At 44.1% G+C, this 25,677-nt stretch overlaps 1 protein-coding gene across 1 annotated transcript in view; it reads right to left on the reverse strand.

Annotated features, from left to right (window-relative positions):
- The window catches only part of LOC311144409 (tight junction protein 2-like), a 70,789-nt gene that overhangs the window by 23,752 nt on the left and 21,360 nt on the right, over positions 1-25,677 (reverse strand). The window contains exons 8-11 of the mRNA XM_084180417.1: positions 16,236-16,393; positions 15,874-15,982; positions 6,366-6,585; positions 2,450-2,634 (exon numbers count right to left, since the gene is read on the reverse strand). Coding sequence (XP_084036543.1) covers positions 2,450-2,634; positions 6,366-6,585; positions 15,874-15,982; positions 16,236-16,393 — 672 coding nt within the window. The remainder of the gene's footprint in view (positions 1-2,449; positions 2,635-6,365; positions 6,586-15,873; positions 15,983-16,235; positions 16,394-25,677) is intronic.

Here is a 25,677-nt window from a genome sequence, read left to right on the forward strand (position 1 = left end):
TCTCCCGCTCTTCTCCCTCTCTTCTCCCTCGCTTCTCTTCTCCCTCTCTTCTCTTCTCCCTCTCTTCTCTTCTTCCTCTCTTCTCCCTCTCTTCTCTTCTCCCCTCTCTTCTCTTCTCCCTTCTCTTCTCCCTCTCTTATCTTCTCCCTCTATTCTCTTATCTTCTCCCTCTCTTCTCTTCTGTTCTCTTCTCTTCTCTTCTCTTCTCTTCTCTTCTCTCTCTTCTCTTCTCTTCTACCTCCCTTCTCTTCTCCCCTCTCTTCTCTTCTCCCTCTCTTCTCCCTCTCTTCTCCCTCTTCTCCCACCTCTCCTCTCTTCTCCCTCTCTTCTCCCTCTCTTCTCTTCTCCTCTCCCCTATCTTCTATTCTCCCTCTCTTCTCCCTCTCATCTCCCCTATCTTCTCTTCTCCCTCTATTCTCTTCTCCCTCTCTTCACTTCTCCCTCTCTTCTCTTCTCCCTCTCTTCTCTTCTCACTTTCTTCTCCCTGCTCTTCTCTTCTCCCCCTCTTCTCATCTCCCTCTCTTCTCTTCTCCTGCTCTTCTCTTCTCCCTCTGTTCTCTTCTCCCTCTTCTCTTCTCCCTCTCTTCTACACTCTCTTCTTTTCTCTTATCCCCCTCTTCTCTTCTCATCTCCCTCTCTTCTCTTCTCCCTCCCTTCTCTTCTCCCTCGTCTCCCTCTCTTCTCCCTCTTCTCCCCATCTTCTAGTCTCTTATCCCCCTCTTCTCTTCTCCCCTCTCTTCTCTTCTCCCTCTTCTCTTCTCTTCTCTACTCCCTCTCTTTTTTCCCTCTCTTCTCTTCTTCCTCACTTCTCTTCTCCCACTCTTCTCCCTCTCTTCTCCCTCTCTTCTCTTCTCCCTCTCTTCTCTTCTCACTCTCTTCTCCCTCTCTTCTCCCTCTCTTATCTTCTCCCTCTCTTCTCTTCTCACTCTCTTCTCCCTCTCTTCTCTTTTCACTCTCTTCTCTTCTCTTCTCCCTGCTCTTCTCTTCTCCCTGCTCTTCTCTTCTCCCTGCTGTTCTCTTCTCCCTCTGTTCTCTTCTCCCTCTGTTCTCTTCTCCCTCTGTTCTCTTCTCCCTCTGTTCTCTTCTCCCTCTGTTATCTTCTCTTCTCTTCTCTTCTCCTTCTCTTCTCTTCTCCCTCTCTTCTCTCTCTCTTCTCTTCTCTTCTCCCTCCCTTCTCTTCTCCCCTATCTTCTCTTCTCCCCTATCTTCTCTTCTCCCTATCTTCTACCTCTCTTCTCCCTCTCCTCTCTTCTCCCCCTCTTCTCTTCTCCCTCTCTTCTACACTCTCTTCTTTTCTCTTATCCCCCTCTTCTCTTCTCATCTCCCTCTCTTCTCTTCTCCCTCCCTTCTCTTCTCCCTCGTCTCCCTCTCTTCTCCCTCTTCTCCCCATCTTCTAGTCTCTTATCCCCCTCTTCTCTTCTCCCCTCTCTTCTCTTCTCCCTCTTCTCTTCTCTTCTCTACTCCCTCTCTTTTTTCCCTCTCTTCTCTTCTTCCTCACTTCTCTTCTCCCACTCTTCTCCCTCTCTTCTCCCTCTCTTCTCTTCTCCCTCTCTTCTCTTCTCCCTCTCTTCTCCCTCTCTTCTCTTCTCACTCTCTTCTCCCTCTCTTCTCTTTTCACTCTCTTCTCTTCTCCCTGCTCTTCTCTTCTCCCTGCTCTTCTCTTCTCCCTGCTGTTCTCTTCTCCCTCTGTTCTCTTCTCCCTCTGTTCTCTTCTCCCTCTGTTCTCTTCTCCCTCTGTTCTCTTCTCTTCTCTTCTCTTCTCTTCTCTTCTCTTCTCCCTCTCTTCTCTTCTCTCTCTCTCTTCTCTTCTCTTCTCCCTCCCTTCTCTTCTCCCCTATCTTCTCTTCTCCCCTATCTTCTCTTCTCCCTCTCTTCTACCTCTCTTCTCCCTCTCCTCTCTTCTCCCCCTCTTCTCTTCTCCCTCTCTTCTCCCTCTTTTCTACCTCTCCCGCTCTTCTCCCTCTCTTCTCCCTCTCTTCTCTTCTCCCTCTCTTCTCTTCTCCCTCTCTTCTCTTCTCCCTCTCTTCTCTTCTTCCTCTCTTCTCCCTCTCTTCTCTTCTCCCCTCTCTTCTCTTCTCCCTTCTCTTCTCCCTCTCATCTTCTCCCTCTCTTCTCTTCTATTCTCTTCTCTTCTCCCTCTCTTCTCTTCTCCCTCTCTTCTCTTCTCCCTCTCTTCTCTTCTCCCTCTCTTCTCTTCTCCCCTTCCCTCTCTTCTCTTCTCTCCTCTTCTCCTCCCCTCTCTTCTCTTATCCCTCTCTTCTCTTCTCCCTATTTTCTACCTCTCCCTCTCTTCTCCCTCTCTTCTCTTCTCCCTCTCTTCTCTTCTCCCTCTCTTCTCTTCTCCCTCTCTTCTCTTCTCCCTCTCTTCTTCCTCTCTTCTCTTCTTTTCTTCCTCTCTTCTCAACTCTGTATTATTTCCTGTGTTGTTTCCCTATGATGTCAGACGCACCCTCTCTGAGCACGACTCTCTCGTACGCGGGGAAGCGTGTGGCGACGGGCGTAGCGCTGACATCCTCTCTGCTCTTCCTCGGCTCCTTTCTCTTGGCTGCCCTTTGACCCCTCAGACGCCAGAAGTCAGCCCGGTCCGTCCCAGCGGCCTTATGGGAGTCCTGGACGCTCGCCATCTGGTCAGCCCTGGGAGAGAGAGAGAGGGAGACAGACAGACCGAGAGCGAGAGAGAGAGAGCGAGATACAGAGAGAGAGGGAGAGAGCGCAAGAGAGAGAGAGAGAGGGGGAGGGAGAGAGAGCAATGTAAACATATGTTTCCTATGCCAATAAAGCCCTTCAATTGAATTGAAATTGAATTGAAATTGAATTGAGAGAGAGAGAGAGAGAGAGAGCAAGGAAGAGAGAGAGAGAGAGAAAGAAAGAGAGAGAGCAAGAAAGAGATTGTGAGAGAGTTTGAGACATTTGGTGAGACGGGGCAGAACAGAAGTGAACAGAAAGTGATGAGAGATGAGGAGTGGTCAGGAGAATGAAATAGAGATGAAAGAGGGTGATGAGTAGACAGGATGGTGAGAGGGAGAGAAGGAGGGAAGAGGGTGATGAGGAGACAGGATGGTGAGAGGGAGAGAAGGAGGGAAGAGGGTGATGAGGAGACAGGCTGGTGAGAGGGAGAGAAGGAGGGAAGAGGGTGATGAGGAGACAGGCTGGTGAGAGGGAGAGAAGGAGGGAAGAGGGTGATGAGGAGACAGGATGGTGGGAGAGAAGGAGGGAAGAGGGGTGATATTGAGAAAGCGATGGTAAAGTATACAAAGAGGGGTGAGCGAGGACGGAGGGCAGTGTGTTAGGGTGATAAGAGGGTAAGTTGGTGTGGGAGACGAAGAGAGATGAACCAAGACAAGTGTGTTTACAATAAAAAATTGATATTTCAGTTTCTGTGTGTGTGTGTAGGGATCAAAGATGAGTCAGTGTGTGATCGAGGAGTCTTTAATCCCAGTGTGGGAGAGAGAGAGAGAGAGAGAGAGGGGGAGGGAGAGAGAGCAATGTAAACATATGTTTCCTATGCCAATAAAGCCCTTCAATTGAATTGAAATTGAATTGAGAGAGAGAGAGAGAGAGAGAGAGAGCAAGAAAGAGAGAGAGAGAGAGAGAGAAAGAAAGAGAGAGAGAGAGAGAGAGAGAGAGAGAGAGAGAGAGAGAGAGAGAGAGAGAGAGAGAGAGAGAGAGAGAGCAAGAAAGAGATTGTGAGAGAGTTTGAGACATTTGGTGAGACGGGGCAGAACAGAAGTGAACAGAAAGTGATGAGAGATGAGGAGTGGTCAGGAGAATGAAATAGAGATGAAAGAGGGTGATGAGTAGACAGGATGGTGAGAGGGAGAGAAGGAGGGAAGAGGGTGATGAGGAGACAGGATGGTGGGAGAGAAGGAGGGAAGAGGGGTGATATTGAGAAAGCGATGGTAAAGTATACAAAGAGGGGTGAGCGAGGACGGAGGGCAGTGTGTTAGGGTGATAAGAGGGTAAGTTGGTGTGGGAGACGAAGAGAGATGAACCAAGACAAGTGTGTTTACAATAAAAAATTGATATTTCAGTTTCTGTGTGTGTGTGTAGGGATCAAAGATGAGTCAGTGTGTGATCGAGGAGTCTTTAATCCCAGTGTGGGAGAGAGAGAGAGAGAGAGAGAGGGGGAGGGAGAGAGAGCAATGTAAACATATGTTTCCTATGCCAATAAAGCCCTTCAATTGAATTGAAATTGAATTGAGAGAGAGAGAGAGAGAGAGAGAGAGCAAGAAAGAGAGAGAGAGAGAGAGAAGAGAGAGAGAGAGAGAGAGAGAGAGAGAGAGAGAGAGAGAGAGAGAGAGAGAGAGAGAGAGAGAGAGGAGAGAGAGAGAGAGAGAGGCAAGAAAGAGATTGTGAGAGAGTTTGAGACATTTGGTGAGACGGGGCAGAACAGAAGTGAACAGAAAGTGATGAGAGATGAGGAGTGGTCAGGAGAATGAAATAGAGATGAAAGAGGGTGATGAGTAGACAGGATGGTGAGAGGGAGAGAAGGAGGGAAGAGGGTGATGAGGAGACAGGATGGTGAGAGGGAGAGAAGGAGGGAAGAGGGTGATGAGGAGACAGGCTGGTGAGAGGGAGAGAAGGAGGGAAGAGGGTGATGAGGAGACAGGCTGGTGAGAGGGAGAGAAGGAGGGAAGAGGGTGATGAGGAGACAGGCTGGTGAGAGGGAGAGAAGGAGGGAAGAGGGTGATGAGGAGACAGGATGGTGGGAGAGAAGGAGGGAAGAGGGGTGATATTGAGAAAGCGATGGTAAAGTATACAAAGAGGGGTGAGCGAGGACGGAGGGCAGTGTGTTAGGGTGATAAGAGGGTAAGTTGGTGTGGGAGACGAAGAGAGATGAACCAAGACAAGTGTGTTTACAATAAATAATTGATATTTCAGTTTCTGTGTGTGTGTGTAGGGATCAAAGATGAGTCAGTGTGTGATCGAGGAGTCTTTAATCCCAGTGTGGGAGAGAGAGAGAGAGAGGAGAGAGAGAGAGAGAGAGAGAGAGAGAGAGAGAGAGAGAGAGAGAGAGAGAGAGAGAGAGAGAGAGAGAGAGAGAGAGAGAGAGAGAGAGAGAGATGGCACTGATGTGACTGAACACTCCCTTAACAGTCAACTGATGGCCAGGGAATCTTATATGTCCTCTAAAAGTTACTATAGCTGGGCCAAATCCTAACTACAGAAACTGTAATATAGTTTCCTCCCAGTCCATCTCACCATCTCTAGTTAGGGATGATGCCTTAGGGATGATTACCTGTTCATTATGGATGATGCCTTAGGGATGATTACCTGATCATTATGGATGATGCCTTAGGGATGATTACCTGCTCATTATGGATGATGCCTTAGGGATGATTACCTGATCATTATGGATGATGCCTTAGGGATGATTACCTGCTCATTATGGATGATGCCTTAGGGATGATTACCTGCTCATTATGGATGATGTCTTAGGGATAATTACCTGCTCTTATTAGAGATGATGCCTTAGGGATGATTACCTGCTCATTATGGATGATGCCTTAGGGATGATTACCTGCTCATTATGGATGATGCCTTAGGGATGATTACCTGTTCATTATGGATGATTACCTGCTCATTATGGATGATGGCTTAGGGATGATTACCTGCTCTTATTAGAGATGATGCCTTAGGGATGATTACCTGCTCATTATGGATGATGCCTTAGGGATGATTACTTGTTCATTATGGATGATGCCTTAGGGATGATTACCTGCTCTTATTTGAGATGATGCCTTAGGGATGATTACCTGTTCATTATGGATGATGCCTTAGGGATGATTACCTGCTCATTATGGATGATGGCTTAGGGATGATTACCTGATCATTATGGATGATGCCTTAGGGATGATTACCTGTTCATTATGGATGATGCCTTAGGGATGATTACCTGCTCATTATGGATGATGCCTTAGGGATGATTACCTGTTCATTATGGATGATGCCTTAGGGATGATTACCTGCTCATTATGGATGATGCCTTAGGGATGATTACCTGTTCATTATGGATGATGCCTTAGGGATGATTACCTGTTCATTATGGATGATGCCTTAGGGATGATTACCTGCTCTTATTAGAGATGATGCTCTAGGGATGATTATCTGCTCTTGTTGGGAATGACACCTTAGGGATGATTACCTGCTCTTGTTGGGAATGACACCTTAGGGATGATTACCTGTTCATTATGGATGATGCCTTAGGGATGATTACCTGCTCTTATTAGAGATGATGCTCTAGGGATGATTATCTGCTCTTGTTGGGAATGACACCTTAGGGATGATTATCTGCTCTTGTTGGGAATGACACCTTAGGGATGATTATCTGCTCTTGTTGGGAATGACACCTTAGGGATGATTACCTGCTCTTGTTGGGGATGATGCCCTTCTCCAGCAGCTGTTTGTCCTTGCCGGTGCGGATGGCCAGCCAGTTTCCCAGCTTGCCGTCGTAGAGGGTGTCCACCACCTTGAAGATCTCCCCTCTGGAGAAGGCCAGGCTCTGGGGAGCCTCCCGCTCGTAATCAAAATGAGTCCTGATAAAGAAGGAGTCCCCACGACCAGACACCAGGATGTCACTGTAGACTGGAGAGAGAGAGAGAGAGAGAGAGAGAGAGAGAGAGAGAGAGAGAGAGAGAGAGAGATCAGGCTTCACTCCCTGCTCATACTCCTAACTGTACACCAGTGGCAGAGGAGGCTGCTGGGAGGAGAATGGCTTATAATAGTGTCTGGAATGATGTCAATGGAATGGATGTGTTTCATATACTATTCCATTCCAACCATTACTATGAGCCTGTCCTCCGATCTAAAGTACCACCAGCCACCACTGATCAGTGGTCACCAACGACTACGAGCTACAGCTTGTGCAGCTTTTGGTCCAGCCCAGCACTAACTTACTAGCACAATCTGTAGCCCTCAATGTCCCCATTCAGTCCCATGCTCTACAGACCTGTACCCCCCAGGCACTATCTCACACCATGGAGAGAGAAGGACGAGTACTGAGAGAGAAGAAGGACAGAGGGAGAGAGAGATGATAAAGTAAGAAAGAGAAACAGAGAAGGATGATGAGAGACAGAGAGAGAGAGAGAGAGAGAAAGAGGGAGAGAGAGAGAGAGAAAGAGGGAGAGAGAGATAGAGAGAGAGAGAGAGAGAGAGAGAGAGAGAGAGAGAGAGAGAGAGAGAGAGAGAGAGAGAGAGAGAGAGAGAGAGAGAGAGAGAGATAGAGAGAGAGAGAGAGAGATAGAAATACTGCATGCAGAGTTTTGCTGTTGTATTTGCTGACTGTTTTGCAAGTGCAAAGAAAAACTCAAAATAACGCATGTAGAGTAGAATTGGGCCAATACCCCCTCCTTATTCAAATTGAAAAAAGAGCCATCAAATTTTACAACCATCTAAAAACAAGTGACCCCAAAACATTCCATCACACAGCTCCACTATGTCAAGAGATGAAACAAGAGAAGAGTCCCCTCAGCCAGCTGGTTCTGAGGCTCAGTTCACTAACCAAAACCAACCTCATAGAGCCTCAGGACAGCACTCAGAAAATCTGGCCCAACCAAATCATCACAAAGCAAAAAGAAAAATATATCACCTATTGGAAAGACACCACAAAAAATCTAAGTAAACTTCAATGCTATTTGGCTCTAAACAGACAGTACATGGTGGCAGACTATCTGACCACTGTGACTGACAGAAAACTGAGGAAAACAATGACTAGGTACAGACTCAGTGAGCACAGTCTGGCTATAGAGACCGGTCGTCACAGGCAAACCTGGCTGCCCAGAGAGGACAGGCTGTGCTCACTCTGCCCCCGGGGAGAGGTAGAGACAGAGCTGCATTTCCTATTACACTGTGACAAATACTCAGACCTAAGAGAATCTTGCTTTCCCAAAATTATCATTCAGTACAAAGAATTTGAAACTATAAAAGAGGAAGAAAAAATCAAATATTTATTGGGTGAAAAGCCCAACAACCTGAGGGACAGCCAGTGAAAAGTGTAATGTAATGTCAATAATATTTCCTGTTTTGTTTTGGCTTTCATACCATGTAATGTGTCTTCTCAGTCATGTTGAGATTGGTCAACTACTATTGCTTTAATGTATTGTTATTCTCATTAATATTGTTGTTGTAGTTGCTGTTAATGGTAATACCATTTCCACTACTACTATTATTATTGCTGTTGGTCCCACCATTTTTGTTATATGTATACTTTGACAATGTAAGTAATTTAACTTGCCATGTCAAAGTCTAGTGTGTGTGTGTGTGTGTGTGTGTGTGTGTGTGTGTGTGTGTGTGTGTGTGTGCTTGTGTGCAGAGTTAGAGAGTAATATGTACATGTGGGTAGAGTTAAAGTGACTATGCATAAATCATTAACAGAGTAGCAGCAGCGTAAAAAGATGGGGTGGGGGTGCAAATAGTCTGGGTAGCCATGATTAGCTGTTCAGGAGTCTTATGGCTTGGGGGTAGAAGCTGTTGAGAATGCCCTATGGGCCCTGGTCAAAACGTAGAGCACTATAAAGGAACTGGGGGGGCCATTTGGGATGCAAGCACAGTTAAACAGACATATATATCTTCATATCTAGACATATCGAGGGGCCAGTATGAAAAATGTATGCACTCACTAACTGTAAGTCGCTCTGGATAAGAGCGTCTGCTAAATGACTAAAATGAAATGTAAATATCTGAGCACCAGGAGCATGCTGTAGATAGGCTAGTATACAGCACACTAACTGACAGTTATTACAGATAGGCTAGTATACAGCACACTAACTGACAGTTATTACAGATAGGCTAGTATACAGCACACTAACTGACAGTTATTACAGATAGGCTAGTATACAGCACACTAACTGACAGTTATTACAGATAGGCTAGTATACAGCACACTAACTGACAGTTATTACAGATAGGCTAGTATACAGCACACTAACTGACAGTTATTACAGATAGGCTAGTATACAGCACACTAACTGACAGTTATTACAGATAGGCTAGTATACAGCACACTAACTGACAGTTATTACAGATAGGCTGGTACAGTGAGGGAACAAAGTATTTGATCCCCTGCTGATTTTGTACGTTTGCCCACTGACAAAGAAATGATCAGTCTATAATTTTTATGGTAGGTTTATTTGAACAGTGAGAGACAGAATAACAACAAATAAAATCAGAAAAATTAATGTCAAAAATGCTATAATTTGATTTGCATGTTAATGAGGGAAATAAGTATTTGACCCCCTCTCAATCAGAAATATTTCTGGCTCCCAGGTGTCTTTTATACAGGTAACGAGCTGAGATTAGGAGCACACTCTTAACGGGAGTGCTCCTAATCTCAGCTTGTTACCTGTATAAAAGACACCTGTCCACAGAAGCAATCAATCAATCAGATTCCAAACGCTCCACCATGGCCAAGACTAAAGAGCTCTCCAAGGATGTCAGGGACAAGATTGTAGACCTACACAAGGCTGGAATGGGCTACAAGACCATCGCCAAGCAGCTTGGTGAGAAGGTGACAACAGTTGGTGCGATAATTCGCAAATGGAAGAAACAAAAAAGACCTGTCAATCTCCCTCGGCCTGGGGCTCCATGCAAGATCTCACCTGTGGAGTTGCAATGATCATGAGAATGGTGAGGAATCAGCCCAGAACTACATGGGAGGATCTTGTCAATGATCTCAAGGCAGCTGGGACCATAGTCACCAAGAAAACAATTGGTAACACACTACGCAGTGAAGGACTGAAATCCTGCAGCGCCCGCAAGGTCCCCCTGCTCAAGAAAGCACATATACAGGCCCGTCTGAAGTTTGCCAATGAACATCTGAATGATTCAGAGGAGAACTGGGTGAAAGTGTTGTGGTCAGATGAGACCAAAATGGAGCTCTTTGGCATCAACTCAACTCGCCGTGTTTGGAGGAGAATGAATGCTGCCTATGACCCAAAGAACACCTTCCCCACCGTCAAACATGGAGGTGGAAAAATTATGCTTTGGGGGTGTTTTTCTGCTAAGGGGACAGGACAACTTCACCGCATCAAAGGGATGATGGACGGGGCCATGTACCGTCAAATCTTGGGTGAGAACCTCCTTCCCTCAGCCAGGGCATTGAAAATGGGTCATGGATGGGTATTCCAGCATGACAATGACCCAAAACACACGGCCAAGGCAACAAAGGAATGGCTCAAGAAGAAGCACATTAAGGTCCTGGAGTGGCCTAGCCAGTCTCCAGACCTTAATCCCATAGAAAATCTGTGGAGGGAGCTGAAGGTTTCTGTTGCCAAACGTCAGCCTCAAAACCTTAATGACTTGGAGAAGATCTGCAAAGAGGAGTGGGACAAAATCCCTCCTGAGATGTGTGCAAACCTGGTGGCCAACTACAAGAAACGTCTGACCTCTGTGATTGCCAACAAGGGTTTTGCCACCAAGTACTAAATCCTGTTTTGCAGAGGACTCAAATACTTATTTCCCTCATTAAAATGCAAATCAATTTATAACATTTTTGACATGTTTTTTTTCTGATTTTTTGTTGTTGTTATTCTGTCTCTCACTGTTCAAATAAACCTACCATTAAAATTATAGACTGATCATTTCTTTGTCAGTGGGCAAACGTACAAAATCAGCAGGGGATCAAATACTTTTTTCCCTCACTGTATACAGCACACTAACTGACAGTTATTACAGATAGGCTAGTATACAGCACACTAACTGACAGTTATTACAGATAGGCTAGTATACAGCACACTAACTGACAGTTATTACAGATAGGCTAGTATACAGCACACTAACTGACAGTTATTACAGATAGGCTGGTATACAGCACACTAACTGACAGTTATTACAGATAGGCTAGTATACAGCACACTAACTGACAGTTATTACAGATAGGCTAGTATACAGCACACTAACTGACAGTTATTACAGATAGGCTAGTATACAGCACACTAACTGACAGTTATTACAGATAGGCTAGTATACAGCACACTAACTGACAGTTATTACAGATAGGCTAGTATACAGCACACTAACTGACAGTTATTACAGATAGGCTAGTATACAGCACACTAACTGACAGTTATTACAGATAGGCTAGTATACAGCACACTAACTGACAGTTATTACAGATAGGCTAGTATACAGCACACTAACTGACAGTTATTACAGATAGGCTAGTATACAGCACACTAACTGACAGTTATTACAGATAGGCTAGTATACAGCACACTAACTGACACAGTTATTACAGATAGGCTAGTATACAGCACACTAACTGACACAGTTATTACAGATAGGCTAGTATACAGCACACTAACTGACACAGTTATTACAGATAGGCTAGTATACAGCACACTAACTGACACAGTTATTACAGATAGGCTAGTATACAGCACACTAACTGACAGTTATTACAGATAGGCTAGTATACAGCACACTAACTGACAGTTATTACAGATAGGCTAGTATACAGCACACTAACTGACAGTTATTACAGATAGGCTAGTATACAGCACACTAACTGACAGTTATTACAGATAGGCTAGTATACAGCACACTAACTGACAGTTATTACAGATAGGCTAGTATACAGCACACTAACTGACAGTTATTACAGATAGGCTAGTATACAGCACACTAACTGACAGTTATTACAGATAGGCTAGTATACAGCACACTAACTGACAGTTATTACAGATAGGCTGGTACAGTGAGGGAACAAAGTATTTGATCCCCTGCTGATTTTGTACGTTTGCCCACTGACAAAGAAATGATCAGTCTATAATTTTTATGGTAGGTTTATTTGAACAGTGAGAGACAGAATAACAACAAATAAAATCAGAAAAATTAATGTCAAAAATGCTATAATTTGATTTGCATGTTAATGAGGGAAATAAGTATTTGACCCCCTCTCAATCAGAAATATTTCTGGCTCCCAGGTGTCTTTTATACAGGTAACGAGCTGAGATTAGGAGCACACTCTTAACGGGAGTGCTCCTAATCTCAGCTTGTTACCTGTATAAAAGACACCTGTCCACAGAAGCAATCAATCAATCAGATTCCAAACGCTCCACCATGGCCAAGACTAAAGAGCTCTCCAAGGATGTCAGGGACAAGATTGTAGACCTACACAAGGCTGGAATGGGCTACAAGACCATCGCCAAGCAGCTTGGTGAGAAGGTGACAACAGTTGGTGCGATAATTCGCAAATGGAAGAAACAAAAAAGACCTGTCAATCTCCCTCGGCCTGGGGCTCCATGCAAGATCTCACCTGTGGAGTTGCAATGATCATGAGAATGGTGAGGAATCAGCCCAGAACTACATGGGAGGATCTTGTCAATGATCTCAAGGCAGCTGGGACCATAGTCACCAAGAAAACAATTGGTAACACACTACGCAGTGAAGGACTGAAATCCTGCAGCGCCCGCAAGGTCCCCCTGCTCAAGAAAGCACATATACAGGCCCGTCTGAAGTTTGCCAATGAACATCTGAATGATTCAGAGGAGAACTGGGTGAAAGTGTTGTGGTCAGATGAGACCAAAATGGAGCTCTTTGGCATCAACTCAACTCGCCGTGTTTGGAGGAGAATGAATGCTGCCTATGACCCAAAGAACACCTTCCCCACCGTCAAACATGGAGGTGGAAAAATTATGCTTTGGGGGTGTTTTTCTGCTAAGGGGACAGGACAACTTCACCGCATCAAAGGGATGATGGACGGGGCCATGTACCGTCAAATCTTGGGTGAGAACCTCCTTCCCTCAGCCAGGGCATTGAAAATGGGTCATGGATGGGTATTCCAGCATGACAATGACCCAAAACACACGGCCAAGGCAACAAAGGAATGGCTCAAGAAGAAGCACATTAAGGTCCTGGAGTGGCCTAGCCAGTCTCCAGACCTTAATCCCATAGAAAATCTGTGGAGGGAGCTGAAGGTTTCTGTTGCCAAACGTCAGCCTCAAAACCTTAATGACTTGGAGAAGATCTGCAAAGAGGAGTGGGACAAAATCCCTCCTGAGATGTGTGCAAACCTGGTGGCCAACTACAAGAAACGTCTGACCTCTGTGATTGCCAACAAGGGTTTTGCCACCAAGTACTAAATCCTGTTTTGCAGAGGACTCAAATACTTATTTCCCTCATTAAAATGCAAATCAATTTATAACATTTTTGACATGTTTTTTTTCTGATTTTTTGTTGTTGTTATTCTGTCTCTCACTGTTCAAATAAACCTACCATTAAAATTATAGACTGATCATTTCTTTGTCAGTGGGCAAACGTACAAAATCAGCAGGGGATCAAATACTTTTTTCCCTCACTGTATACAGCACACTAACTGACAGTTATTACAGATAGGCTAGTATACAGCACACTAACTGACAGTTATTACAGATAGGCTAGTATACAGCACACTAACTGACAGTTATTACAGATAGGCTAGTATACAGCACACTAACTGACAGTTATTACAGATAGGCTGGTATACAGCACACTAACTGACAGTTATTACAGATAGGCTAGTATACAGCACACTAACTGACAGTTATTACAGATAGGCTAGTATACAGCACACTAACTGACAGTTATTACAGATAGGCTAGTATACAGCACACTAACTGACAGTTATTACAGATAGGCTAGTATACAGCACACTAACTGACAGTTATTACAGATAGGCTAGTATACAGCACACTAACTGACAGTTATTACAGATAGGCTAGTATACAGCACACTAACTGACAGTTATTACAGATAGGCTAGTATACAGCACACTAACTGACAGTTATTACAGATAGGCTAGTATACAGCACACTAACTGACAGTTATTACAGATAGGCTAGTATACAGCACACTAACTGACAGTTATTACAGATAGGCTAGTATACAGCACACTAACTGACACAGTTATTACAGATAGGCTAGTATACAGCACACTAACTGACACAGTTATTACAGATAGGCTAGTATACAGCACACTAACTGACACAGTTATTACAGATAGGCTAGTATACAGCACACTAACTGACACAGTTATTACAGATAGGCTAGTATACAGCACACTAACTGACAGTTATTACAGATAGGCTAGTATACAGCACACTAACTGACAGTTATTACAGATAGGCTAGTATACAGCACACTAACTGACAGTTATTACAGATAGGCTAGTATACAGCACACTAACTGACAGTTATTACAGATAGGCTAGTATACAGCACACTAACTGACAGTTATTACAGATAGGCTAGTATACAGCACACTAACTGACACAGTTATTACAGATAGGCTAGTATACAGCACACTAACTGACACAGTTATTACAGATAGGCTAGTATACAGCACACTAACTGACAGTTATTACAGATAGGCTAGTATACAGCACACTAACTGACAGTTATTACAGATAGGCTAGTATACAGCACACTAACTGACACAGTTATTACAGATAGGCTAGTATACAGCACACTAACTGACACAGTTATTACAGATAGGCTAGTATACAGCACACTAACTGACACAGTTATTACAGATAGGCTAGTATACAGCACACTAACTGACAGTTATTACAGATAGGCTAGTATACAGCACACTAACTGACACAGTTATTACAGATAGGCTAGTATACAGCACACTAACTGACACAGTTATTACAGATAGGCTAGTATACAGCACACTAACTGACAGTTATTACAGATAGGCTAGTATACAGCACACTAACTGACAGTTATTACAGATAGGCTAGTATACAGCACATTAACTGACAGTTATTACAGATAGGCTGGTATACAGCACACTAACTGACACAGTTATTACAGATAGGCTAGTATACAGCACACTAACTGACAGTTATTACAGATAGGCTAGTATACAGCACACTAACTGACAGTTATTACAGTTAGGTTAGTACTCAGTACACTAACTGACAGTTATGACAGATTCATTGACTATATACAGTACATACATGAACACTAACACACGTATACAGACACAGTCTGCAAGTTACATGTCACAATTCAGGGAAATGGGTTTATGAGGCAATGTTCTCATTCCGTAACTTGTGTGTCCCTCTGTATGTTTGTGTGTGCCTGCCTGTGTGTGTGTTGTTCTCTCTGTGTGTGTGTGTGTGTGTGTGTTGTTCTCTCTGTTTGTGTGTTTGTGTGTGCCACGGGTGGGTGAACTCAAACTGTCTGTAACTGGTTTCAGGGCCGATGGGTAAGAAGCTGGTGTCTCTTTATCACACTGACACAAAGTTATTCTGAGTGTGTGTGTGTGTGTGTGTGTGTGTGTACGTCTGTGTGCTACAGTATGTGTGTGTGCACGTGTTTGCGCATGTGTGCATGCGTGCGTGTGTGTGTGTGTGTGTGCGTGTGTGTGTCTGTGTGTGTGTGTGTATGTGTGTGTGTGTGTGTGTGTGTATGTGTAGTCCTGGGGTCTGAACCACAGTGTTTGTGTTATGAGTAAAAAGGAGCATGGAGAGGACAGTATGAAATGAAAGTAAACATTTAGTGAACGCTAACATATCTCCCAGGCAAAGTAGGAAAAATCAAAGTATTTTTCTACTGAAATTAAATCAGATTATGTGGATAACCCTACTGAATAATGAAGGGCAGTCTAGAGAATTGGAACTGTGTGGGACCCCTAGAACCCTCTGGGGTACTATATTAGAACCTGAAACCCTAGGAAAGCCCATGGGACACTGTGAAACGTGTAGTCTCTAGAACCTTGCAGAACTCTGCTGTGTAAGACTGTAGAATCTTGTAGAACACTGCTGTGTAAGACTCTAGAACGCTCTAGAAAATGTACATGCCCTGTAAGACTCTAGAATGCTCTAGAACTCTTCTGTGTAAGACTCTAGAACACTGTGAAACAGACTCTAGAACCGTGTAGAAGCCTCACCATCAGGTTTCCTCTGGGCCAGTATGGTGACGTCCTCTCCTTTAGGAATCTCCAGCAGATAGAGAACAGCCTCCTCTCTCACCATGCCTCGGTATTCTACCTTATTCACCTACACACACACACACACACACACACACAAACACACACACACACACACACACACACACACAGACGCACACACACAGAGGTTCATTGGGAAATGAAGGGTTGTTTTACTGACTAGAATCCACAACATGCGTCTCTAGTGATCAACACAATAGATCTTTCAGAATGTGTTCACTTTACAGATGCATTTGCTTTTGGTGTACAGGTTTTGTATTGAATTCAGTCTGTTCACGGTGCCAAAGGTCAAAGGTGGTTACCTTCATGATCTGGTCTCCGGTGCGTAGCCCCTCCTCCTCGGCAGGACTGCCGTCCTGGATGCCAGCGATGAAGATGCCCACATCGTTGCCCCCCGCCAGCCTCAGACCCACACTGTCCCCCTTCTGGAAACTCACCATCACAGTGTTAGCCCTGAATGGATGGCAAGATTACAAGTGGTTACAGCAGGATCAACTCAACTGGTGAGATGCACACATAAACACACACACACCACAACATGGAGCAACGGACGTATCATGAATATGAATGAGGAGGAGAGAGGAGGAGAGGAGAGGAGAGAAGAAAAGAGGAGAGGAGAGAGAAGATATGATCTTGTTACCATCTGATGCACATTCAAATGTCATAATAAATCAACACTGCAGAGCTCTCCCTGTCCCCTGCCCTGCCCTGATTGTATTACTGCAGATGATGTAGAGCACGGCGCTTGTAACGCCAAGGTAGTGGGTTCGATCCCCGGGACCACCCATACACAAAAATGTATGCACGCATGACTGTAAGTCGCTTTGGATAAAAGCGTCTGCTAAATGGCATATTATTATTATTATTATTATTATTATTATTATAGATGATATCTGGAAATGTGCATGTACACCCTGGCACATCTACTGTTGCTAGCCCCAATTCTGACTTGTGCTCTAATTTCTGCTTCAATGATTTCTGCTCTCGTAAAAGCCTGGGTTTTCTGTACCTTACCACTAGAAGCTTATTACCTAAAATGTATCAATTGAAAGTGTGGATTCACAGCTCCAATCCAGATGTGTTGGTCATTACTGAGACGTGGTTAAGAAAGAGTGTTTTCAACACTGATGTTAACCTTTTTGGATATGACCTTTTTCGTCAAGACAGATCTTCCAAAGGTGGTGGAGTGGCAATCTTTACCGCCTTCAGTGCTCTGTTGTCTCCACCAAGTCTGTCCCCAAAGAATTTGATTTGCTGGATGTAAGCATTAAGCTTTCAAATAGCTCTTTGTTGACTGTTGCTGAGTGTTATCGTCCACCATCAGCACCAGCCTGTACCCTCCCTGCCCTAAAGTCTCTCCTGGCCCCTTTCACTAAGTCTGAATTTGTCCTGCTATGTGACCTAAACTGGGACATGCTTAAACCACCTGACCAAGTCCTACAGCAATGGGACTCCATAGATCTTTCTCAGATGATTACCAATCCCACAAGGTATCACTCCAAACACCTAGAAAAAGCTACTCTCCAAATAATCCTGATAGGTATCAGTCTGGTATTTTCTGTAATTACCTTAGTGTTCACTGTTTTACAGCCTGTGTTCGTAATGGCTACTCAGTTAAACGACCTGTCCTGATTTGTCATAGACGCATGCTAAAAAACTTGAATGAGCAAGCCATCCTTGGTGCCAGGAAAATAACCTCTCACTCAACATCAACAAAACAAAGGAGATGATCGTGGACTTCAGGATCAGCAGAGGGTGCACCCCCCTATCCACATCGACGGGACCACAGTGGAGAAGGTGGAAAGCTTCAAGTTCCTTGGCGTACACATCACCGACAAAGTGAAATGGTCCACCCACGCAGACAGTGTGGTGAAGAAGGCGCAACAGAGCCTGTTCAACCTCAGGAGGCTGAAGAAATGTGGCTTATCACCTAAAACCCTCATAAACTTTTACAGGTGCACAATTGAGAGCATCCTGTCGGGCTGTATCACCGCCTGGTACGGCAACTGCACCGCCCACAACCGCAGGGCTCTCCAGAGGGTGGTGCGGTCTGCCGAACGCATTACCGGGGGCAAACTACCCGCCCTCCAAGACACATACAGCACCCGATGTCACAGGAAGGCCAAAAACAACATCAAGGACATCAACCACCCGAGCCACTGCCTGTTCACCTCACTATCATCCAGAAGGCGAGGTCAGTACATGTGCATCAAAGCTGGGACCGAGAGAATGAAAAACAGCTTCTATCTCAAGGCCATCAGACTGTTAAATAGCCATCACTAGCACATTAGAGGCTGCTGCTGCCAATTGAAATCACTGGCCACTTTAAGAAATGGAACACTAGTCAGTTTAATAATGTTTACATATCTTGCACTACTCATCTCAAATGTATATACTGCATTCTATTCTATAATATTATTCTGTATCTTAGTCCATGTCGCTCTGTCATTGCTTGTCCATATACAGTGGGGAGAACAAGTATTTGATACACTGCCGATTTTGCAGGTTTTCCTACTTACAAAGCATGTAGAGGTCTGTAATTTTTATCATAGGTACACTTCAACTGTGAGAGACTGAATCTAAAACAAAAATCCAGAAAATCACATTGTATGATTTTTAAGTAATTAATTTGCATTTTATTGCATGACATAAGTATTTGATACATCAGAAAAGCAGAACTTAATATTTGGTACAGAAACCTTTGTTTGCAATTACAGAGATCATATGTTTCCTGTAGGTCTTGACCAGGTTTGCACACACTGCAGCAGGGATTTTGGCTCACTACTACATACAGACCTTCTCCAGATCCTTCAGGTTTCGGGGCTGTCGCTGGGCAATACGGACTTTCAGCTCCCTCCAAAGATTTTCTATTGGGTTCAGGTCTGGAGACTGGTTAGGACACTCCAGGACCTTGAGATGCTTCTTACGGAGTCACTCCTTAGTTGCCCTGGCTGTGTGTTTCGGGTCATTGTCATGCTGGAAGACCCAGCCACGACCCATCTTCAATGCTCTTACTGAGGGAAGGAGGTTGTTGGCCAAGATCTTGCGATACATGGCCCCATCCATCCTCCCCTCAATACGGTGCAGTCGTCCTGTCCCCTTTGCAGAAAAGCATCCCCAAAGAATGATGTTTCCACCTCCATGCTTCACGGTTGGGATGGTGTTCTTGGGGTTGTACTCATCCTTCTTCTTCCTCCAAACACGGCGAGTGGAGTTTAGACCAAAAAGCTATATTTTTGTCTCAGACCACATGACCTTCTCCCATTCCTCCTCTGGATCATCCAGATGGTCATTGGCAAACTTCAGACGGGCCTGGACATGCGCTGGCTTGAGCAGGGGGACCTTGCATGCGCTGCAGGATTTTAATCCATGACGGCATAGTGTGTTACTAATGGTTTTCTTTGAGACTGTGGTCCCAGCTCTCTTCAGGTCATTGACCAGGTCCTGCCGTGTAGTTCTGGGCTGATCCCTCACCTTCCTCATGATCATTGATGCCCCACGTGGTGAGATCTTGCATGGAGCCCCAGACCGAGGTTGATTGACCGTCATCTTGAACTTCTTCCATTTTCTAATAATTGCGCCAACAGTTGTTGCCTTCTCACCAAGCTGCTTGCCTATTGTCCTGTAGCCCATCCCAGCCTTGTGCAGGTCTACAAATTTATCCCTGATGTCCTTACACAGCTCTCTGGTCTTGGCCAATGTGGAGAGGTTGGAGTCTGTTTGATTGAGTGTGTGGACAGGTGTCTTTTATACAGGTAACGAGTTCAAACAGGTGCAGTTAATACAGGTAATGAGTGGAAACAGGAGGGCTTCTTAAAGAAAAACTAACAGGTCTGTGAGAGCCGGAATTCTTACTGGTTGGTAGGTGATCAAATACTTATGTCATGCAATAAAATGCAAATTAATTACTTAAAAATCATTCAATGTGATTTTCTGGATTTTTGATTTAGATTCCGTCTCTCACAGTTGATGTGTACCTATGATACAAATTACAGACCTCTACATGCTTTGTAAGTAGGAAAACCTGCAAAATCGGCAGTGTATCAAATACTTGTTCTCCCCACTGTATGTATATATTCTTAAATCCCATTCCTGGGGCGCTGTTGGAAGCCAAGGATGTAGCACGCGTCTCCCTATCGCTCCTGAGTTAGTGACCAAATTTATATATTTAACTTTGCAAAACTGCATACATTTCTGTTTGCCCAGGCGTCTGAAGAGACCCATAAACAACTCAGTTCAAGTTTAATAAATTTAAATTCGTAATGACATCAACCCGACCAAAAACAGAGTCTGCAAGAGCAGGCCGCAACAAGCCTGCAACTTCTCCCGACTCACCCCCGCCACCGAACGCTACCAATGCCGGCCCCACGGAAACACTGACTGTGGAGATGCTACAATCCGTGATAGGCACCCTCAAAGCCGACATTTTCGGAAAAATTGACTGTCTCTCTACCAACCTCAGGTCAGAGATATCAACGATCAAAGACGAGCTTAAAAAATCTATCGAGAGTATACAGAATAAGCTCGACGCACATGGGGTGACTTTATCGGATTTGGAGCGAGGGGCTACAGACCACAGCACTCGCATTAGCGAGCTAGAGGCTAACGTCGGCTCATTGACAACTAGGGTGGCATTCCTCGATAATAGATGCGAAGATATGGAAAGTAGAATGCGGAGGAACAACATTCGTCTACTGGGAATACCGGAGGGAGTGGAGGGCCCAAGACCCACGGAGTACATGGCCCAGCTACTTCAGGAGCTGCTCGGGCTAGAGGAGAAGCCACTGCTAGACCGGGCTCACCGCACTCTGCGTAGCCGACCCAGGGATGGAGAACCCCCACGACCATTTGTCATCAGGGTGCATTTCTTTCACGTCCGCAACGACATACTGAGAAGATCGGGAGAAGCATCCCCTCTTCTACATAAGGGTAAAAGAGTCTCGATATTTGCGGACTACACAACAGCTGTGGCTAAGAGGCGGGCTAGCTTTGGAGCTGTGAAACGCCAACTACACACCTGCCCGGGCGTGAAGTTCGGCCTCATCTACCCTGCGGTTTTGAGACTGACTTTACCGGACGGCTCCATGCACAGATTCGAGGACCCGGCTATAGCGGCAGATTTCATCAACAAGAACGTGAAAGCGGCTGTTGTACCGCATGGTTTGTAACAAATGGTTGGCTAGCTGGTCTTCCTAGCAGGCTAGTTAGCAGGCCGAATGGGTGACTAACGAAGCCATCTCTGCTGGGTTCATCGACATATGAATGTCATTCTCTTCTTTATCTCTTTATTTCCAGCCCAGGCTTGCCGCCTCTAATGCCAATATCTGGGGGTCTGCATGGCTGTTTCAGTCTGATCATTTACCATCTGCGTCGAGGTTAAACCTCTCTTAATCGAGGATAGTTTTCCTTAGACTCTATTGGGGACCATTCTATTCATGTTTGGCTTACTCTAGTTAAATGGTCACTAATCTTAGGTAGCACAGAGTAAGAGTTATCATGCTTAGCTCTAAACTTTCTTCGTATTTAGGGTTTTGCTTGCATCTCATTTGGGGAGATGCTTCGGCAAGGGCGGATGTGAGGGAAGGGTTTGTTCACTCTCTATTTGTATATAGTTTGTATATGTTTTTTGTGCCTCTTCGTTTGTCTTTGTTTTTTACATTTGCGCTTTTAGGTTCAACTAAGATCTTCAGTTTACATTGTACCTTGTCCTTTACACATCCTCTCTCTCTCTTAAGATATGACTCAGCCTAGTGTAGCCCATACTGCTGGAGGGAATGGCTTTAATTTTCTTACTTGGAACTGCAGGGGCATAAATAACCCAGTTAAACGTAGTAAGGTGCTACACCATCTTCATCATTTGAAAGCTCACATCATCTTTCTCCAAGAAACTCATCTGAAGGTATCACAACACTCAAGTCTTAGGTGCAGATGGGTGGGTCAGGTGTTCCATTCCTCATTTCAGAGTAAGGCGAGAGGGGTGGCTATTTTACTTCACAGATCGGTACCTTTTACATGTTCTAAGGTGATCGCAGATCCCCATGGTAGATATATAATTGTCAGTGGTAGGCTGCTCAATACAAAGGTTCTTCTTGTTAACATCTATGCTCCTAATTGGGACAATGGTGATTTTTTCAAATCGGTTTTCTCTACACTCCCAGATATGTCCACCCATATGTTGATTTTAGGAGGTGACTTTAACTGTTGGTTAGACCCACAATTGGATCGATCCTCCACTAAACCTACCACCCTATCAACCTCAGCTAGAGTTGTTTGAACCTTTATGTCTGAATTCGCAGTCTCAGATCCTTGGAGAATGGTTAATCCAGCTGGGAAAGCATACTCTTTTTTCTCATCGGTTCACCACACTTTTACGCGCATAGACTACTTCCTTGTTGATGACCGGCTCCTCCACTCCATAACTTCATGTTCATATAACCCAATTGTTGTATCTGACCACGCCCCTGTTACTATGGAAGTAGCTTTTCAAAATGTTGACAATCAGCGACCGCCTTGGCGACTAAAAACTCAACTGCTCAGTAATGAACACTTTGTCAATTTTGTTTTGAGTCAAATCGACTTTTTCATGATTACAAATAGAACCCCAAACATCTCTGCGTCTACTCTCTGGGAAACTTTGAAAGCTTATATCAGAGGTGAAATTATCTCCTACACCGCACATGAGAACAAATTGAAAAGGAATAGGTTATCTATGCTAACACGCTGTATTGCCCAATTAGATGACATTTATGCCGTTTCACCATCCCCGGATATTTATAAGGAACGTTTAACTCTGCAAGCAGAATTTGACACACTATTAACAGACCAGGTTACTGAAATGCTTGTCAAGTCTAGGAGCACTTACTATGAACAAGGAGAGAAAGCCAGTAAATTATTAGCTCACAAGTTACGTCAACAATCATCATCATCTCAGATTACAAAAATTCGTACATCATCTGGGATATCATTAGATCCTGGGGGGATCAATGAGGAGTTCAAGAGATTTTACCAGTCTCTATATACCTCTGAAAGTAAAGCGGATACACTGGAATTGGATAATTTCTTCCACTCACTATCTGTGCCTTCGGTCGGCCGGGATTTGGTAAAAAAATTAGAGCAGCCGATCACTGTTGAAGAACTGTCTAACGCTGTCAAATCCCTTCAATCTGGGAGAAGCCCAGGGCCTGATGGCTACCCGACAGAGTTTTATAAAAAGTTTATCACCAAAATAGCCCCTATTCTAATTGAAATGTACAATGATGCATTTGTAAATGGTGCTCTCCCACATACTCTCACTCAAGCAACCATTTGTGTTATTCTTAAAAAAAACAAAGACCCTCTTGACTGTGCATCATACCGTCCAATTAGCCTGCTAAATGTGGACTATAAAATTCTAGCCAAAATTCTGGCAACGCGGCTAGAAACAGTCCTCCCATCAATTATCTCTCCGGATCAAACAGGATTTATAAAAAATAGACACTCATTCTTCAATCTCCGAAGATTATTTAATATTATATACAATCCTTCTGTCGACAATACCTCTGAAGCCATTATATCCCTGGACGCGGAGAAAGCGTTTGATCGGGTGGAATGGAAATACCTTTTTTACACTCTAAATAAATTTGGCTTTGGCTCCAAATTCATGACCTGGATAAAACTTCTGTACTCATCCCCCCAAGCCTCTGTCAGGACTAATAACACTCAATCAGATCGCTTCCCTTTGCAAAGATCGACACGTCAGGGTTGCCCTTTAAGTCCCTTACTGTTTGCCCTCGCCATAGAGCCACTTGCAATAGCACTTCGCTCCAACCCCCTCATCAAAGGCATAGTCAGATACGGGCACGAACACAAACTGTCTTTATATGCAGATGATTTATTAATATACACATCCAATCTTTCTGTCTCTGTCCCTGCTGCCCTTGCCACTTTCGCATCCTTCGGTCACATATCAGGGTATAAACTAAATCTCAGTAAAAGTGAATTGATGCCACTTAACATGGCTGCAAAAAAATCCCCTTTACATAACTTGCCATTTAAAATAGCACACAGTAGTTTTATTTATCTCGGGGTACATGTCACAATTAGGTTTGAAAACCTTTTTCAAGCCAACTTTGCTCCTCTCTTAACCCGTACTAAGGACGATTTGGAACGGTGGTCTTTGCTACACCTCTCCTTAGTTGCTAGAATTAACTCTATTAAAATGAATACTCTCCCTAAATTCTTATACCTCTATCAGTGCCTTCCAATATTTCTACCCAATACATTTTTCAAAAAGATCGACGGCCTAATTCTACCCTTTATATGGGACAAAAAGCCTCCTAGGATGCGAAAACAGCTCTTGCAGAGGCCCAAACCAGACGGCGGTCTAGCTCTACCAGATTTCAGATTCTATTATTGGGCCGCTAACCTTAGGATCATTCAGTACTGGTTGCAGAGCAGAGTAATATTCCCACCCCCAACTTGGCTGGAGATGGAGGCTGCCTCGTCTACACCGGCATCACTGTCTTCCCTCGCTCACTCCTCTATTACAGGCCCTTACTCCTCCTTCACCAATAATACATGTGTCAAAACAACATTGAAGATCTGGAATCAATTTAGGCGCCACTTTGGGTTTCAAACAACCTCTTCCTTGGCTCCGGTAGCCTCAAACCCAGCTTTTCCCCCATCTATGATTGATGGTGCTTTCTCAACATGGTCTAATCTCGGTATTAAAAGATTCAGAGATCTGTATACTAACAATACATTTAGTACGTTTCAACAACTATCAGCTAAATTTGGTCTCCCCAGACATCATTTTTTTAGGTTCTTACAAGTCCGGAGTTACATCCGCAGCATAGATCCAGGATTCCCCAACCTTTCTAGTGGAACACAGTTCGACACATTTCTCACCCCACTTCCTAATCAGAAAGGCACATTGTCAATAATCTATAGTCAAATTTGCTCACTACAAGCCATCTCATTAAACAATATCAAATCCTCTTGGGAGGAGGAACTGGGTGAGGAAATATCTGATGAACTATGGGAAGGGGCACTCAAAAGGGTACATAGCTCTTCTATTTGCGCTCGACACGGCCTCATCCAATGCAAACTCATTCATAGGGCCCACTGGACCAAAGCAAGACTATCAAAAATTTACAAGGATGTGAACCCTAATTGTGTTCGATGTAACCAGTCCCCTGCTAATCATGTGCACATGTTTTGGTGCTGCCCATCTCTTGTTGGTTTCTGGAAAGACATCTTTAACACACTCTCAGAATTAAGCGGCACACAGATCGAGCCAGACCCTCTCATTGCATTATTTGGAGTTTCCTTACCCACAATACAATTGACCAAAATGAATAAGGATGTAATTGCCTTTGTCACGTTGTTAGCGAGACGATTAATTTTACTTAGATGGAAATCCTCTGCAGCCCCTTCTCATGCTCTTTGGATTAAATCTATTTTGAATTGCATAAAGTTGGAGAAAATAAAACAGACACTCAATGGGTCTGTAGACAAATTTTATGCAAAGTGGGCTCCCTTCTTTTCTTATGTTAAAAGAATACATTTCCCTGCAGTTCCAGAGTGATGTATATTTATATATTGGTGATGTAAGAAGCCTGGTATGTGCATATACGACATCTCGGATGTTAAGGACGGTAATAACTGTGCTAGCTGACCTATAACAACTGGATCAAAACAGATATTTTTCCCTTTTTTTTTTTTTTTTTTTTTTTTTGTGTTTTATCTTATTTATGTACCTAATGT

Source organism: Coregonus lavaretus (genome assembly GCF_964263955.1).
Source record: "Coregonus lavaretus genome assembly, chromosome: 17".
NCBI classification, from domain to species: Eukaryota; Metazoa; Chordata; class Actinopteri; order Salmoniformes; family Salmonidae; genus Coregonus; species Coregonus lavaretus.